The sequence below is a fragment of the Pygocentrus nattereri genome, chromosome 8, assembly GCF_015220715.1.
Source record: "Pygocentrus nattereri isolate fPygNat1 chromosome 8, fPygNat1.pri, whole genome shotgun sequence".
Classification (NCBI taxonomy): Eukaryota; Metazoa; Chordata; class Actinopteri; order Characiformes; family Serrasalmidae; genus Pygocentrus; species Pygocentrus nattereri.
In genome coordinates, this window is record NC_051218.1 from 24,288,807 (window position 1) to 24,304,853 (window position 16,047).

Sequence of the window (16,047 nt, forward strand, 5' to 3'; positions counted from 1 at the left end):
GTATATTGAAACTTCAGTCTCATCTAAATACAGCAGAACATACTGAAAAGGGTTTGAAGCTGCTAACAGACTGAGATACAGCCATACTTCTAAACTTGGAGCATCAATACAACCACGAAATTTACCCAGACAACAACGTTTTCTTCTGAGAAGAAAGTAGAAACACTTTCCTTTATGCTTTGCTGGCTGGCATAAAATTAGAAGTTTTGCTCTAAAGCAGGATTTCTCAAACTTTGGGCCGCAAACCACCCTCTAGTTGTCCACGAGCCTGCACTCAGAGGGAGAGAGTAGTTTGTAGTGGGCCGGACACAGCACTTCAAGTCATAAAAAATAAATGGAAAAAAGAGCCAGTTTATGAGGAGCCTGCCACTTCCTATTTCCCCCATTATATCAAAAATATGACTCCAAAACGCCAGAGGGTGCCCATGAGTGAGTTTTCAATGAATGAGAGTAAATGGAGCACAACAGCTACAAACAAAAAGTAAAATTCTTTCTAATCACCACAGAATGTTTCTACAATTTCAGAAAGTAAGAATGTATTTCACTAAAAAAAGCAAAGGCAACTTAGCTACATATTTATAGCAAATAGGTTTTGGGAAGCAGGATGCTAGCATTACTGCTAGTGAGTGCTGATTGGTTGGACAGCGGAGCAGCTCATTAGCTGTTTGTGCTCACAGATGTCATGGACGTACATGAAGTGCTGTTTTAAACTCCTACAGCTCAAGTTTAAAAGCTCTTAAAATATAGAGCAGCTGAGTTTAAATGCTTTATGCTGGTCTGTGTTCAGGAAATGATTGCATTCTTTTACATAAAAAAATATTTAAGCATTTATAAACTATGATTTTGCTCAAATGCTCCATCTTAACCCATTTATTTTAGACTCACTTGGGAGCTCCCTCTAGTGTTTGAGAAACCCAGAAGACTACAGAGTGGTAATTCTCCTTTCTACAAGTTCTCTGGTTATTAGCAGAGACGGAGATGTTTCTCGGCACGCTTTCTCCATTCGGTGGGGAGTTATCAAACTTTTTTCTTTAGTTTGCTCCGTTTTGATGCGTGTGAACATTCCACTCGTATTCGGATCTACATCAAATACTTCAACCTCTCCGGCAAAAACAACGGCCCACTTCCAACTGAACCCTGTTCAGTTCACTGCTAGTGGGAACGGATTTTATGAGAAACTAGGAAATTTATGAGAATCCAGGGAATTCATCAGCAGAGCCTACTTTATTCTTTTTCTAGCAGCATGTCAGTGCTGTACTGTCAGCATAATCTGCCTGTTTTAATGTCTGAATCTTTACAGACTCACTGCTCTCATATCGTCCCTGCAGCTCGAGATGCAGCTGATAAAAACGACAGAGAGCCCTTAAAATTACAGCAGAGAGATGTGTTTGATTTTTGTGACCTGAGTAGCTAAACTCAACTAATAAACAAATGACAAAGTAGCAGATATCAAGTATGGTTTATTTTTACTGCTCACAGTGGCAACACTAAGCCCACTGAGTGTGGTTTATTTCAAATGATGCACTAAAACCCTCAAAACTAAAGAGACATCTCCAGACCAAACAATTTCTCCTGCGGAAAAGCCATATAATAGTGACGAATGAAATAACATAAAGGGAATAATTCATTCATTCATTTATCATCATCAACACTCACTCTTTGCAGTCTCTCAAGCAGCTGCATGAGGAAACTACCTGGACTGTTTTTCCAAAAGTTCTTTTTTGTAAAAGAACTTAAGTAGTACAGGCTGTAACACAAGTAATACAGACAAAATGTCTTGAAGAGTGTGAAAAACATACTGGTACTGTAAATAATAGCGCTTAAAATAAATTATTTATTATTTAGGATTTAAATAAGATTTAGAGTGTTGTTCAAAGGTTTGGAACTGCTTGTCACATTAAAACATTTTTTCTTATTTTATATACAATAATAGCTTCTGTAATTCTGATATAAATATTATAAACTAGACAGCAAAATGCATCTTTAAATGTTTTATTTGATATTTCAAGGATTTATGTTTAGTAAATGATAAATAATATACTGCAACACAATCTGTTTACAATCATTTTGAGATTTGCCTGAAAACTTCAGTTCAGAATCATTTTGGATATTAATTTTATAATAAGTTCAATCTCTGTTATACAGTTTCTCTGCCATTTTTGGATTAACTACAAATCTAGTAATCTTTATAAACTTTCTTTCCTAGCTCTTATTTGAAAACTCAGAAGTTGCACAGGACTAGCAGATTATAAATATTTTTACATTAACCTGCAACCAAATGGTTTAATATGACTGAAAGCACTGATTTTAAGCTTTTGAACAGTGATGCCAATACTTGGTAACATACATATGAAACATTTAATCAAGTTCAGTGTGCAATTGAAGACAGTCATTATGATCATAAACAAACAAGAACTAAGGCATCTGGGTCCAAACACTGCACAACAGAAAACTTGCACCTTTACTCGTTTTACCTCAGTATATCCCATAGAGGAGGATATATGATTGCAAGAGCTAACTGGAAGTTTTTAGGGTTTCTATGAGACAGGTCTTAAAAGAGGGTTATATTTTTGGATGGGGTGTTAAGTGCAGTGGTTTCCTAAATAGGTCCCCTCAGAGTTAAGATGATTAAAGTCAGTGGGACATCACAGCAAAGCAATATAGGCTGCAAATGGGAGCAGAGGGAGGTGGGGTACAATGTGTGAGCATTTCAACCTCCAGCACTGATGCACTATGCCCAGGTCACCCCCCATGGTCTTGCTAATGCACAATAAACTCATTACAGGCCATTAATATTTAACTATCTCATTTTCCCTCATATGTGATTTATTAAACCACGGCAAAGATGAGTGATGCACTGGGCCTGGGCCTGGAAGGAGCACAGTGGGCAGGCAGCTGCAAACAGAGAAAAATTAGCATGGGCCATATCCGCTTTGTCGAGACAAATTGTCCCTACATATGAGGGCAATTAGAGAAATCGTTTTCTTTTCACAAACATGCCATTAGACGGTGCCCAAAGCCCTCAGAGTCACTGTTTTTGTATAAATACAACAGAATTTGGTTAACTCCTCTGCAGTATGCAAAATCTGATTCTCAAAGGCCAAAAAGTACAGAGCCATGGGTATGTGTCTGAGGTTAAAAACAAGTATTGGCAAGGACACTACTCCTTCACTTGGAGGCAAGCAGAAAATGGGATGGCTTTACCAAACTGTGTATGCCAAATTGTAATCGGTGGTGAGGAGACTCTCTGTGTATGTGCATGTATTTGTATGTATTTGTGTGTTTGTGTGTGTTTGAGCCTAGCAGACTTGAATCCAGATGGACATGCTGAGGTCCAAAGAAAAGCGCTTTTCTGGAGTGCAAAAAAAGAGAGAGATATTGAGAGACGGAGAGAGAGAGAGAGAGAGAGAGAGAGAGAGAGAGAGAGAGAGAGAGAGAGAGAGAGAGAGAGAGAGAGAGAGAGAGAACAGAGGTATGCAGACAGTGTTGCTCTGGCAGGTGCTTCCAATCGCAATAAACGGCATCAGCAATAAACAGCTCTGTCCTTAGGGGAGACATGGTGAATGATCAAACCCCCTGTTCACAGCGCTTTAACACGCCGCTTATCAAAAGCCTGCTTTATTATTTTAGTCTGCCATTAAGACCAAACTGTTAATATGAGCCAGGCTGGAGAACAATTCCACTGTAGCCTCCCATTCATATGCCACAGGGCTTTGAAGGATTGTATTGTACTGAAATAACTAATCAGGTTCTGCTGTTACTCATAAATTACAAAGGCCACAATCCACCATACCCCACAGAAATTCTAGGGCTACATAATATAGACAAAATACATAATGGACAATATCATGATATTTTATCATTATTGTGATGCACTACTTCACAGTGTTATTTTCTGAGCATACTGCAGATGTCATAAGCACTGGCAGGACACCAATCAACTGCATGCATCACTACAATTATATACATAATTAGCCCTTTTTAATAGAATTTTATTAGGATAGTGCAATGCAGTTGTTTTTTTCCATATTTCAAAAAAGAAAACATTTTCAATATATTACAAGATTATTTACATTTGTTATTTCATGTGAATTCCATGAGAAGTTTCTTCTGCATAATCAGATATTGTTCAGGATGCCTAGCATGCAGTAACATTTTTGTGATTTATTAAAAGGTTTTTTTGCATATTACAGCCTTTGGTGACATGATCTTGCAAAAGCTAACTGCTTGCGTCTAAAAAAAAACCCTAAAAACATCCAGACCAAAACATCCAAACATAGCCCAAGTGCTGTGAGCTATCATTAAAGTTCAATATTCTACTCTGTTACTTTTTGAAATGAATGTCTTACAAAATTGACATCTCAAAGATGAAAGATTTCCACAAAGGAAATGTGGCATTTATTTATTTAGCATTTATTTTTAACTATTCTTTCAAAATGATGTGAAGCACCTGGCAAACTAAATATACTGTAGTTCCACTAAAACTATCACTGGAAAACCAGTTTTGATGATATATCACTAGTACCACATAGTCCTTTTTTCTCCCTGTCTCCCTGCAGGAAAGTGAAACACCCAAACAGAAAACAAATAAACACAGGCAGATGACCCCTGTACTGGCAACACTGTGAAAGGCGATTTGAGGAAAGCATCCCAGCAAACAAGCCCTTTAAATGTGTACGATAATCAGAGAGAAGAGGTCTGGGCAGAGACCCCAACTAAGCACTGGTAGACCTTCCCCAGGGAAGAAGCACAGGAAGGGCTGTGGATCAGTTGAGGCCTTGAACGCATGAGTGCTTTTGATCACAAATGAGTCAGGCTTTGGTGTTAACAGAGTTATTATAGACTTATTAGAGAGCCAGGGAGGCAGCTAAACCCCCGCTGATTCCATCATTACAGGCGGCAGTACTGGGGTCATTAGCGCACTGCCTCTGAGCTCTGAAGCAGTTCAGGTACTGAGGCGCGGTGGGGGAGCACCGGGGCTGTCTGGGTGCTGCAGATGTGCATGCAGCAGCGGAAAGCAGTGAGTGGGCAAACAGAGGTTGAAGGGGATTTGATTAGATCCTGGTTGATAAACGGGAGGAAGGTCTGTGTGGAGCCCTCTGTCAGCGCAGAGGTCATGTAGCCGAGTTTGTGACGGTTCAGAGGTGCTCTATTTGTCTGGAAAAAGTTGGCTCTCTCTCAGTATGGGCAGAGAGGTGGACCAGCACAGAAACACATACAGCAGAAGTCCAGATGCTGTAAAAATGCACCCTGACATGTGGCCAGGATGACCCTATAGATCTGAAAGTAACGTTCAGTTTACTAAGACTGTATTTAGCCATGCAAACTAACTACTGCATTGTGCTTGTGAGATGCAGGGTCAATAAGCTTAGACAGAAAATTCATACAAAAGTGCAAATTGGTAAAATCAAAAGCAATATGGGTCACACTTTATATTTCAACACTCCATTGAGCAAGAGATATAATACACTTTAATTTGTGTATTATATATCATAATTTTTTGCACAACGTTTTTGGTGTCCATTATTACTTCTATTTTAAGCTTTATTAAGCAATTTAGCTGGTAACTAACTTATCAAGCCAATAAATGCTAATTAACTTATTTATTAATCAGAGCACTTTAATTGTGTAAATCTTTTAAATGTCTTACCAGTAAATTATTATGCCAAAAAAAGACAAATTTACCATCTTTTCTAAAAACATAAAACATATGCTTATATTTATAGTAAAGCAAGTAATATTTAGTAGTTTCAACAATCCTTCTCTGAAAATTGGGTTTTCATAAAAGGCGCTTATTAATATAGCCTCAAGTTAGTATCTAATCTGTTAGATTGGATCTCAACACAGTTCATATCATCAATATCATATCATCATATCATATCAAATGCTTTGAAAAACACTTAACTGTGCCCATTTTGCATAATAAGTAATACTGCTCAGCCAGTTACTTAGAGTTATTGACTTGACAATGCTCAATGCAAGCGTAATAACAGACAAATAAATGTTGGGCAAAAGGTTATGATGAATAATAGACAAATAAAGTGCTCTGGAATTTCTTAATTCACCTTATTTGGTTGTTGCTTAATAAGGTAATAATGAAAAGCCAGTTAAGTAAGCAGCTGCTGACTTAAGGATTAATAAGTGCATTACAAGGGCATTATAATGCGGTGTTACCAGAATATGTGATCAGCCAATATCTTCACACATCTTAACATTAACCCAAATTTTGAGCAGCGCTCCTGCAAGCGCAAAGGTACACGGATGAGAATCACATGTCACATTTTTCAAGCTACATAATGCATAACTGCATATTTAGGGTCAAATGGCACGTGACCCAGAGAGCACTGGGCATTGATAGCATATGACACTTTCACCTAAAACACAAGACAAAAAAATTTGCATGCATGCTTTCACACCACAAACACCCAAACACTGCAGAAAGTCACAGCTCAAAAAAATGAGACTGCTGGAGTGCTATCACATTTATTTTCACATTAATTAACATAAACCTCAACCTTGTGAAAACAAAAGAGAATGTGTCATTCATGACGCATACAGTGTGACTATGTTATTTTGTGGTATACTTTTTCAGAAAGCCATACAAAAAGAAAATGCAAAGTGCTTGGAGAAGCATCCAGTTCTAACCAAAACACAGTCAACAGTACTGAGCAGAGCGATACCATAAATGTGTTCCTCAAGGGTTTTAAATTGAGTGCATTACAACACAGAGCCAGGAGTTAATCTTATCTTAGCTACTGTACCTCAGAAAGATGCATGGCCCTGCACAACCTAAACACCCCCTACTCACTCACTCACTCTCAGTTTCTCAATTCTCTTTCTCTCTCATTAGAGGCATGATGAGCATTAGAAAACAGGAAGTGATGGCGACCCTGCACTGAAGGGTCGAGTGTTGCCCTGGGCTCCGCCCTCACCGTGAATTACTCCTGCACTGACAGACCAATTATTAGAATACATCTTCATTAGACCTCGCTTCAGAGCTCCATCTGTTGAGAAACCAGGAGCCGCCCTCTCCACACTGCACTCAACACATGCACAGGCTGGAGCCATCCATCTACAGTGCCACTCAGAGTACTAGGCTGAGCCACACTATACACAGAGTGGCTGAGTTACACTATCTGTTCCATGCAACTACTGAAAATCAACAACGAGCAAAGAAAGCACCACAAAACCTTATTGTGGCTTTATACATTTATCATACATCAATTTGCACTTGAAAAAGCTGCAAAAACACCATGCCCACATGGACGAAAGCATTCAAACAGTAATATCCTGTACTTGTGTTCATGGTTAAATGTTGTAGCATGCCACTATTAAGGAGTGCAGCCTTGTTAATCTACTTTATATTTTGAAAACAACAAACACCACATGTCATCATTTCAGTGAAGCATATGTGTCCTATCTGTCTGAGAATAGATGTCAACAGTAAAGAAAACCTGTTAGGCAAGAGGAGAGGAAACTCTGCCAACATCAATCTTATTTCAACAGTGCTGAAAATCCGAGGCACTGAGTTGTTTTTCGAATGAAGCAGGCCATGCCGCACGCTCAATTCACGAGTGCATCTGATTTGATCCCCTGAGCCGACATACAGGCAGAATCACTGATTGATACCACCAAGTTTAGGGAGTCTGGGGGAAAAGAAATGAGAAAGAGAGAGGGGGAAAGAGAGAGAGATAGAGAGCGAGAAGGCGAGGAAAGTCCAAACACAGGCTACAAGAAAAACAACATCACAATAGAAATGAAGTCCGAAGCTGGATTGTCAAGCAAATTCAAATAGGGCTCAACAAACAAGGGGGCCTCTTAAAGTTCCCTGAGTATTTTGGCCTGCTCCATCTATAAAAGGGGACTCTTTTTGGGGCGTATATGATGGCCTACCTTTCACATACTGGGGCAGGGCTGTTAAATGTGGGGCTGCAACTGCCACACATGGTTATTTTAGAATATTCAAATACTCTCTCACATTTTTGAATATTCTAAATACTCTCAAGAGGTATAACTTTTTTTGTACAAGAACAAATTTACATGGGGTACTGAGAAAATGACTGGCCATATTACCTAGTGTTTTTCACCAAACTCAATGGTGCTCTGAAGATTTTAGCTCATGTGGATATATTTTTCTAGAAAGATGTCGTCTCTCAATAGAAAAAACAAAAAGGTCTCTGGCTGGTACTACTCCCTAGATTTAGTCTCCTAGTGCAAGTATCCGACTCACACAACCATTTACTTGGTCTGGGTGGGAAAACTTCAAAGAGCTTCAGGAGAACCAGGAAAATACATTCAAACAGAAAAGGGAGATCCTGGAGGCTGATTAAAGGAGAGATTATAAAGAAAGCTACAGGTATAAAAAGTACTACTTTACTTACACATATGCACATATTTGTTACACCAACATTCCAACATGACCCATGTCATTAAAATGCAGTACATGTCTCTCCTTTGGCTTTTAAGGTATACCAAAGATCATGGTGTCTTTTCCCTACACTTACAATATATAAAGTGCTAAATATATTTGCTATAAAAATTACGATTCATAGTACAGTGATCACTCTCCCCGCTGCTCTGCCCTGGCACACACAACTTGTCTGATACATAAATGAACAAAACATCTACTGTTTTATATCTTGTTTTCACAAGCCTGCTGTCAATACTACTGGTCTTCAGCTGAAAATTACTGTTGCTACTTCAGCAAGGTGATCTAAGTGGGAATACAGCAGGAATCTAATTCAGAGCACAGGTCCACTGCTTGAAGTTGCTGTTGACAAGTATTTGCCTTTCTTTTTAAGAGGCGTAAAACGCCCAGCAGTTTGCAATGAGCAAGGAAGCTGTATTAAGGAGATCCACAGAAGAATGCCGCAGTCTTGGCAAAGACATAGAGAGAGAGAGAGAGAGAGAGAGGGGGCTTCAATGATATTTCTCAACAACACTAGTAACAACTGGGACTTGGGAGGTGCGCAGCGTTAACAAAGCCCTTTTTGCACCATATTCAGAGGGGAGCTCTACGGGGAACACAGTTACACCTGCTTGGCTCATCTTTCACAGTCCAGCCATCTCCAGACACAAGCTTTACTTACAAATACCAGCCAGGAGTAGAGAACAGAAAGAAAAGAAAGGAAAAAGCTCTTACCAACTCATAGTCAGTAGGCCAACTTCACCACTACTTATAAATAAAGGGGCAATTCTGTAGACAAATGAAGCTAGGCTGGAGCAGTGACTGTTTTGGCAGCTGCATAGTGAGGATTTATAGTGTGTGGTAATACTGAGCGTCTGTGAGGTCTTATAAACCAATTCAGCCTCAGAGACCATGTCCAGCTGCACCCAGGTTCCAAAGCCTGCAAGTCACTGAAGGCACTGAGGAAATTCCTAAGCCCCACTATTAAAGGGGGGAGAAAAAAAAAAGCACTGTGTCTATGGGTATGAAAAAATCACACTCTTGATACTGCAATGAGAGCACTGCAGTGGGCAGAGAATCGATCAAATTGAAACTGGATACCCCTATAAAACATTTAATTCCTATGATGAAAAGAAATATCAAGTGATGCTCTGTGTCTTTTGTCTTGAGTACATCTTCACTACTGAAATCATGCCCTGCTCATTTCAAACTTTCAGTTCCCAAACTTCTAACTTCAGCTTAAAAACAGTTTTTCTGCTATCAAAGCCTGAAAGCATTCTTCATTCATGAGGACATGCAGTTTGGGTTCACCAGCACAGCTGAAAATCAGTGAGTTTGCTCAAGGCGTAATTGATAGGAACTGAGCCAAATGTTGGTCTCTGAGGAACACCTCTCATACATACACACACTTTACCTGCAGAGCCTGCCTACAGAAGGTATAGCCTTCAAACAGCAAAACATAAGAAATAACACTAGAGACGCAGCCTAAGCTGAGAACCCAATGCAATTAAGCTGGATAAATGTTCTCTATTTTACAGGAACAGGCTGCATTTAAAAGGAACAAGAAAACATACACCTCCAGTAATGACTCTGAACACACATTAACAATCAGCCTGGCCCACGTTCATCAGTCAGAATGCCTTTCAAGCAGCGGTGACTCCTTCTACTCTTTTCTACTATTCTGAGTGAGCAAAGCCAGGGGGTAGAAACAGACAGAACACAAGTACAACAGTGAACATCAAGACCACCACTCAGACCCCCCCCCGCTTCCCCCAACACACAAACACACACACACACACAACTCCCTAAAAATACATTCAAATATAAAACATCTGGGTTGGAATATAAGATAAAGGCTGATTTGTGCATATCTGATACATCACTGAGACATGTGCCAAGACTGTATCTTCAGGGAATATATAGTATATTTGTTCCCTCTCAGATGAATACTGAATTTTTTTTTTTAAAGATTTGTTAGATATATTAGCTGTTCCTAAAACCAGGACCGAAGCATATGGTGAAGCATCTTGTAGCCATTATAGGCCCAGTCTCTGGAAAGGCCTCCCTAAGGATGTGAGGGCATCAGAGATTACAGACAAATAGTAAAGAAATTAAATAAATCTTTAACAACTTTCTTCAACTTTTATTCATGCGCATTTATTTTATTTTCTTTTGACTTTATCAAGGTTATTTTTACTCTTTAACTGTTTCCATCTGTCCCTTCATTGTGTTTAATACTGCAATTTATTATTGCTGCTGCAAGAGTGCAATTTCTGCAAGGCACTGCAATATGTTTTTGTGCTCCACATGTCTACAGTGTTTCTTAGTATATTAGATCTTGTTACATATATTATTGTAAACAGTACTGCATTATATTCTCTGTACAGAATGTGCAATAACAACACAGTGGATTTATCCAATGACTCTTCTATATGATCTGTTCTCCAATCAGCTAAAGCTCTTAAGCAGTGTACAGGCACACTGATCTTATGGCGATAAGATATGGCCTCAGTTTAACGGCTTAAAAGTTTCAAAAAATGGGAAAACCTCCATAACCCTCACCAGAAGCATTAAAGTGCAGACACTCGCAAACAGATTTAATATATTTTCACTTTCCTACTGTAGGCATTAGGCCACTACGTCCATCATCATGGTTAGACACATTCAGACTAGCTGCAGTGCCAAGGGAAAAATCCACTACCACCTACTTCAGTGCTGCGAATAATCAAGTTTAGGTAAACCCTATGTGTATCTGAGAAAACAAACTGGCCAGAACAAGAGTGGAACTCCCTGGCCTTCTCCCCTCTCTCGCTCTTCCTCTAGAGGGGCAGCCACTGGAGCGGAAAGACAGCTAGACTAACCGTGCGTTCCAGTCCTCTGCCCCTACCCAAACCCACAGCCTTTCAGCATACAGTATACAGCACAGACAAATGGTGGTGGTGGGGAGAGGTGGGGAGAGACAGAGAGAGAGAGAGAGAGAGAGAGAGAGAGAGAGAGAGAGAGAGAAATGAACAAGTTCTGTAAATTGAATTCACACTGGCACACAAACACAATCCTGCTCTAAAGCTCTGCTAATTGGCACAAAGATTTCACCAAAGTGCTTCTTCAGCCTGATTGTCGAAAGCCAGAAGAAAGAAGGAGGAAAGAGAACAAGACAGTTTTATAAAGATAATTAAGATTTCACAGAGACAAATGGTTTCCTACAGTTTGGTGAGATGAAAGCTGTTGCCACCCAGCAGCGGGTAGCTTAAATGAGGCATGTGCGTGTAATTAGCGGGTGGGAGAACGAGACGGCCCTACTTACCTCTGGACTTGGACGAGAATGCAAGTGAGAGCTGGGCAAATAGGTCTGGGTTTTCAAACTTCTCCTCTTTGACTTTGATCCAAAAGCAATTCTCTGCCATCTCCTGAGGCACTATCTGCAAGCACAGAGCAGCCATATTACACTCATGCTACAAAACACGCATGAAAGTGTGTGCATCCTCTCTCTCTCTCTCTCTCTCACACACACACACACACACACACACACAAGATCAAAAAGATGGTTGATAAAATAATGCTGAGTATATTTCCTGCTGAAGTGTGCACGCATACAGCCTGTGCTCATGCAAGAGTGCGAAACACCCCCCCACCTCCAGCATTCATGTGTGGTATTAGAAACAGGATCAAAGCCAAAGGCAGAAGCCATAGGGAATAGTGCGAGTTTAAAGTGTGTAATTCTTCTCTTTTTCACTCACGCTTCATAGACAGTGACCTCCTCCCCCTCATCACCTCTGCCTCATTCCCTCCAGTTCATTACAGCACCAGACAGAGGGAATCTTCAGTACATAGCCCAGTGCCATCTCAGCCAATATGACTTTGCACAATAATTAGGCTTTGGTAGGCCCAGTCAAAACCGTGACTTGGAAGGTCTCATTGGAAAAATTGAAACCGCTCTTGACGCTACAGGATAAAAATCTCTCAGCACAACAAATTGCCTTCTGACCAGTGACAAAGGATTAACAGCAATTTCTCGAGCATGCCTAAAACATAATAAAACACACTCGATGCACTGTTAGGACAGCAAATTGGGTGATGTGGGGTCACGGCCCCGACGTGTCCCATGAGGCCTCAAGCTGAGAGTGAAAATGAAGACAATGAAGATGAAGAGGATGGCAATGGCAACAATACTCAGTAAGGCTCTGACAATCAGAACCATTGTGGAGCACTTTCATACCCACATCATTAGCCCGAGGTGCGAGTGGGCAGACAGACTGGCAGTGGAGGACCCAAGAGGCTTCCACTTCAGCTGCATATCATTGCAAATGCACTGCTAACTTCAGAGTGCTGAGGTGAAGAGCAGTCACACAAAGGTCAGAATAGCAGAAACTGGGATGTTTCTGAAGAGCAGAACCAATATGAAAGAAGATGAATTGAAAATGATAGGTCATTGTAGCAGCAAAACTCAATGCTCATTCAGTCAAGTCTGCTTTAGTCAAAAATCATTAATGCTAATGAAGATGTGGTTTAATCAACAGGCCTGCTGTAATTATTACATAATTGCCTGATTGCAATTCTTTGAGGTGATCAGAGTCATTTTCAACAAGTGTTAGCTTTCAGTCATATTTTTATGTTGCGACAAACAGAATGCGAATTTTGTACATGTTCATGAGCTGGTTTGATTCAAATACATGTACATAAAGGGGTCATGAGTCTTTTGGGCACATTAAACTTGTACAGCTGAATTTAACAAGGGGTGCAAATTTTATAAGACAAGTAGGGGCAGTTGGCAATATCTTCAGTTTTTGAGTTACTGCTTTGCCATACATGTAACGGCTTGTAAATTCATATTAAAACAAAAAGAGACATTTTATTAACAGGAATACTTCCATGTATTTTCACATAGATTTGCAATATCAGTTTTTGCCTTTGTCTTTCTTTTTTGTCACTGAAATCCAAAGAAAGGCATTAATTTATCTGAGGAAAGGGAGACAACTATAGATCTATAAAGGCAGGGCAGGTTAATACTTAATTTCTATATTCTGTTTAATTTACATAAACACATTTAAAGCAAATTTAATAAACTTCAGGACGGTTGGTCACAACACATGTAAATCAGCAGCCAATCACACTTACAATAGGATTTTAATTCCTCAATTTGCGTATCTCAGACTAAACAGGCAGTCTAAATATCCAAACCTAAAAAAAATATTATGGGCGAACACAACATCATTGACTCTGGCAAAACAATTATCTGCATCTTATTGGAAATTTTTTGTAATCAATTTTTTTTCACATCAGCATTTTGAACAAAGTGGTGCATCTACTTTATAAAGAAGCATTACAAAGGTAATAACAGGCAACAGTAACTTCTTGTACGAGGTAACTGAATGGTCCACTTCAAGGGGCAGACCTTTTCTGACAAACTAGTGTTCCAAATGTAGACATTTTGTAGCACAGACAGACAGCAATTGTGTAAGGTTGATAGAAGTAAAAGGTAGTAAGCTAGCTGAGACCCCCAAATGCATATAAATAAGTAAAATAATAATAACTATTTTAGTATTAATAATAAAAACTGGACATATGACACAACTTTAGCTAAAATTGCATGATCATGACAGGCCTGGTAATACCATTAGCTGAATGTATGGCAGCCCATCTCTCTTGGCACTGATTTTCCCAATAAATCCAAGAAGAAGCAATGCCCAAACAGGTGGCTTTCTGCAGTATATGGTAAAGCAGAATTGGCCAGGGACATTCATATTGAAATTCACAATCATTATGTCTCATTTCAACAGCCATCAAAAAGTGAGACGAAAATAAGAGGTTAAGTCAAGATGTGAAAAGATGCCTTTGGAAAGAATTTTTCATTTTCTTTTCTTAAACCAGGGATGCATTGTTGTGCTAATTAAGATAATTGCAGTTCTGTCAAGGTTGGGGAGAGTGGAGGCACACTTGCAGTCTATAAACTGGTTTCCAAAAAATAAACTATTCAATTCTAGATCTCTGTTGAACATAATTGGGGTCTTCATGGACAGGAGGAATTCGTCACCACCATCAGAGCCACAGCTGAGTGAATCAATGAGAGTGTCATGCTACTTACTCAAAAATACAGAAAATGTTCTTTTGTCCGATAATTTTGCCCCATACTTGTATGTGTATGCATGCATACATGATAACTCCACTCTCGTTCACCCACAAACCCTTCTTGAGTCAAAACACTGGACAAGATTAGACCCTATTTGCTCTCTGTTATCACTGTAATTTAACTCAGTCACACAGTGAGAGAGAGTGAGAGATATATTAGCAACATTAATGCTATCGCTAATGTGTAAGGGCTTGTTAGAGTGCAACCTCTTAAGTGTTCTCTTCAAAGAGCATGGCCCCTCAGAATGCAGTAATTAACACAGTCAGGCAACCAGGCAACATGACCTTGTTCAAGCTGAAGCGGCGGTGTAAAACACTCTCGCTTCCTCTTGCCTTTGGTGGCTACACTAACTCCTGGGCAGAAATGGAGCTACTCTGCACGGCCTTAGACACAGACCGAGCAATCATTTACTTTTCCATAAACGTGTGCCGCTCCCCTGTGTAGGTGTTCTAACCAGAGGAGAAATTACATTACAGCACCTCCAGGCTACAATCTCCAACGTGGCTGTTTGAAAATCTGTTACATGCTTTAAAAAAAGGGGAAAAAAATCCTGCTTCCTCACTTTATTGCTCCTGGCTGCTTTTGCTATCTGACCGTTTTCTCCCCTCTGTTGTTAGAGATGGAGGAGTCTCCAGTGGGTGCTTATAGAGAAGAGAAGAAAAAAAAAAGAAAGAAAACACATTCATTGTGCTGTGCTCTCTCTCTCTCTCTCTCTCTCTCTCTCTCTCTCTCCCTCTCGCTCTCTAGCATTTGTGAGATCACAGCTTTACTATGCATATCACATCCTAAAATGCCTGTGAGTGCGAGAGAGTGCATGTCTTAGCAGATCTATGTGTGAGGACATAGGGGGTAAATCTCTCAGACTATTTGTTCCATTTATATTTCTGTTTCAATTCATGTTTTTTCTTTAAAAAAAGGTCTTGAGGGCCAGCAGGCCCTAACTGAGATGATGGATAACTGTAACTCTGCGTAATTGTCACTCTGCTTGAGGCACACACCGCTGTCCCTCCTCCAGTGCTTCTGCATGCCTTGGAGGACCATCTAACCACTCCATTTGCATTTCTTCACTCTTCTGCCTGGAGAGGTATGGCTAATTCCCCACAAATGCACTTATTTGCGTGTGGAGGCTAGGCTAGGCATGCTGACATATGCATTGACGCACATGTATGCTTTAATATACATCCATACATACACACCATTTGACGCACACAACATGTGCTTTGATGTGCACCTAATTGTAAACACAAATGAATTCCCAACTCATGGATGCAACAGCCATTGCCTGCATACTGCTTACAGTGTACCTTATAAATATGCATATGAGGTGTAGATAGGGAGCAAGCTGGGCGTTGTGTCATAGCCTGCCTTTCTGCAGATGCTGCTATAATCAATCTTACTCCTCCATTCACATTAATGTGGTACTGCTTGCACAGGACAGCTGTTATAGCTCAGGTTTAACACTGCTGCCTGGTATCTAAGTAAGATTTTCCAAAGAATTTATCGTAAGCAAAAC

General features: G+C 39.9%; 1 protein-coding gene across 9 annotated transcripts in view; it reads right to left on the reverse strand.

Annotated features, from left to right (window-relative positions):
- diaph2 (diaphanous-related formin 2) overlaps positions 1–16,047 on the reverse strand; it is a 472,316-nt gene that overhangs the window by 292,208 nt on the left and 164,061 nt on the right. For all 9 annotated transcript variants that reach the window (XM_017698456.2, XM_017698459.2, XM_017698458.2 and 6 more), the window contains one exon: positions 11,712–11,826. In XM_017698456.2, coding sequence (XP_017553945.1) covers positions 11,712–11,826 — 115 coding nt within the window. The remainder of the gene's footprint in view (positions 1–11,711; positions 11,827–16,047) is intronic.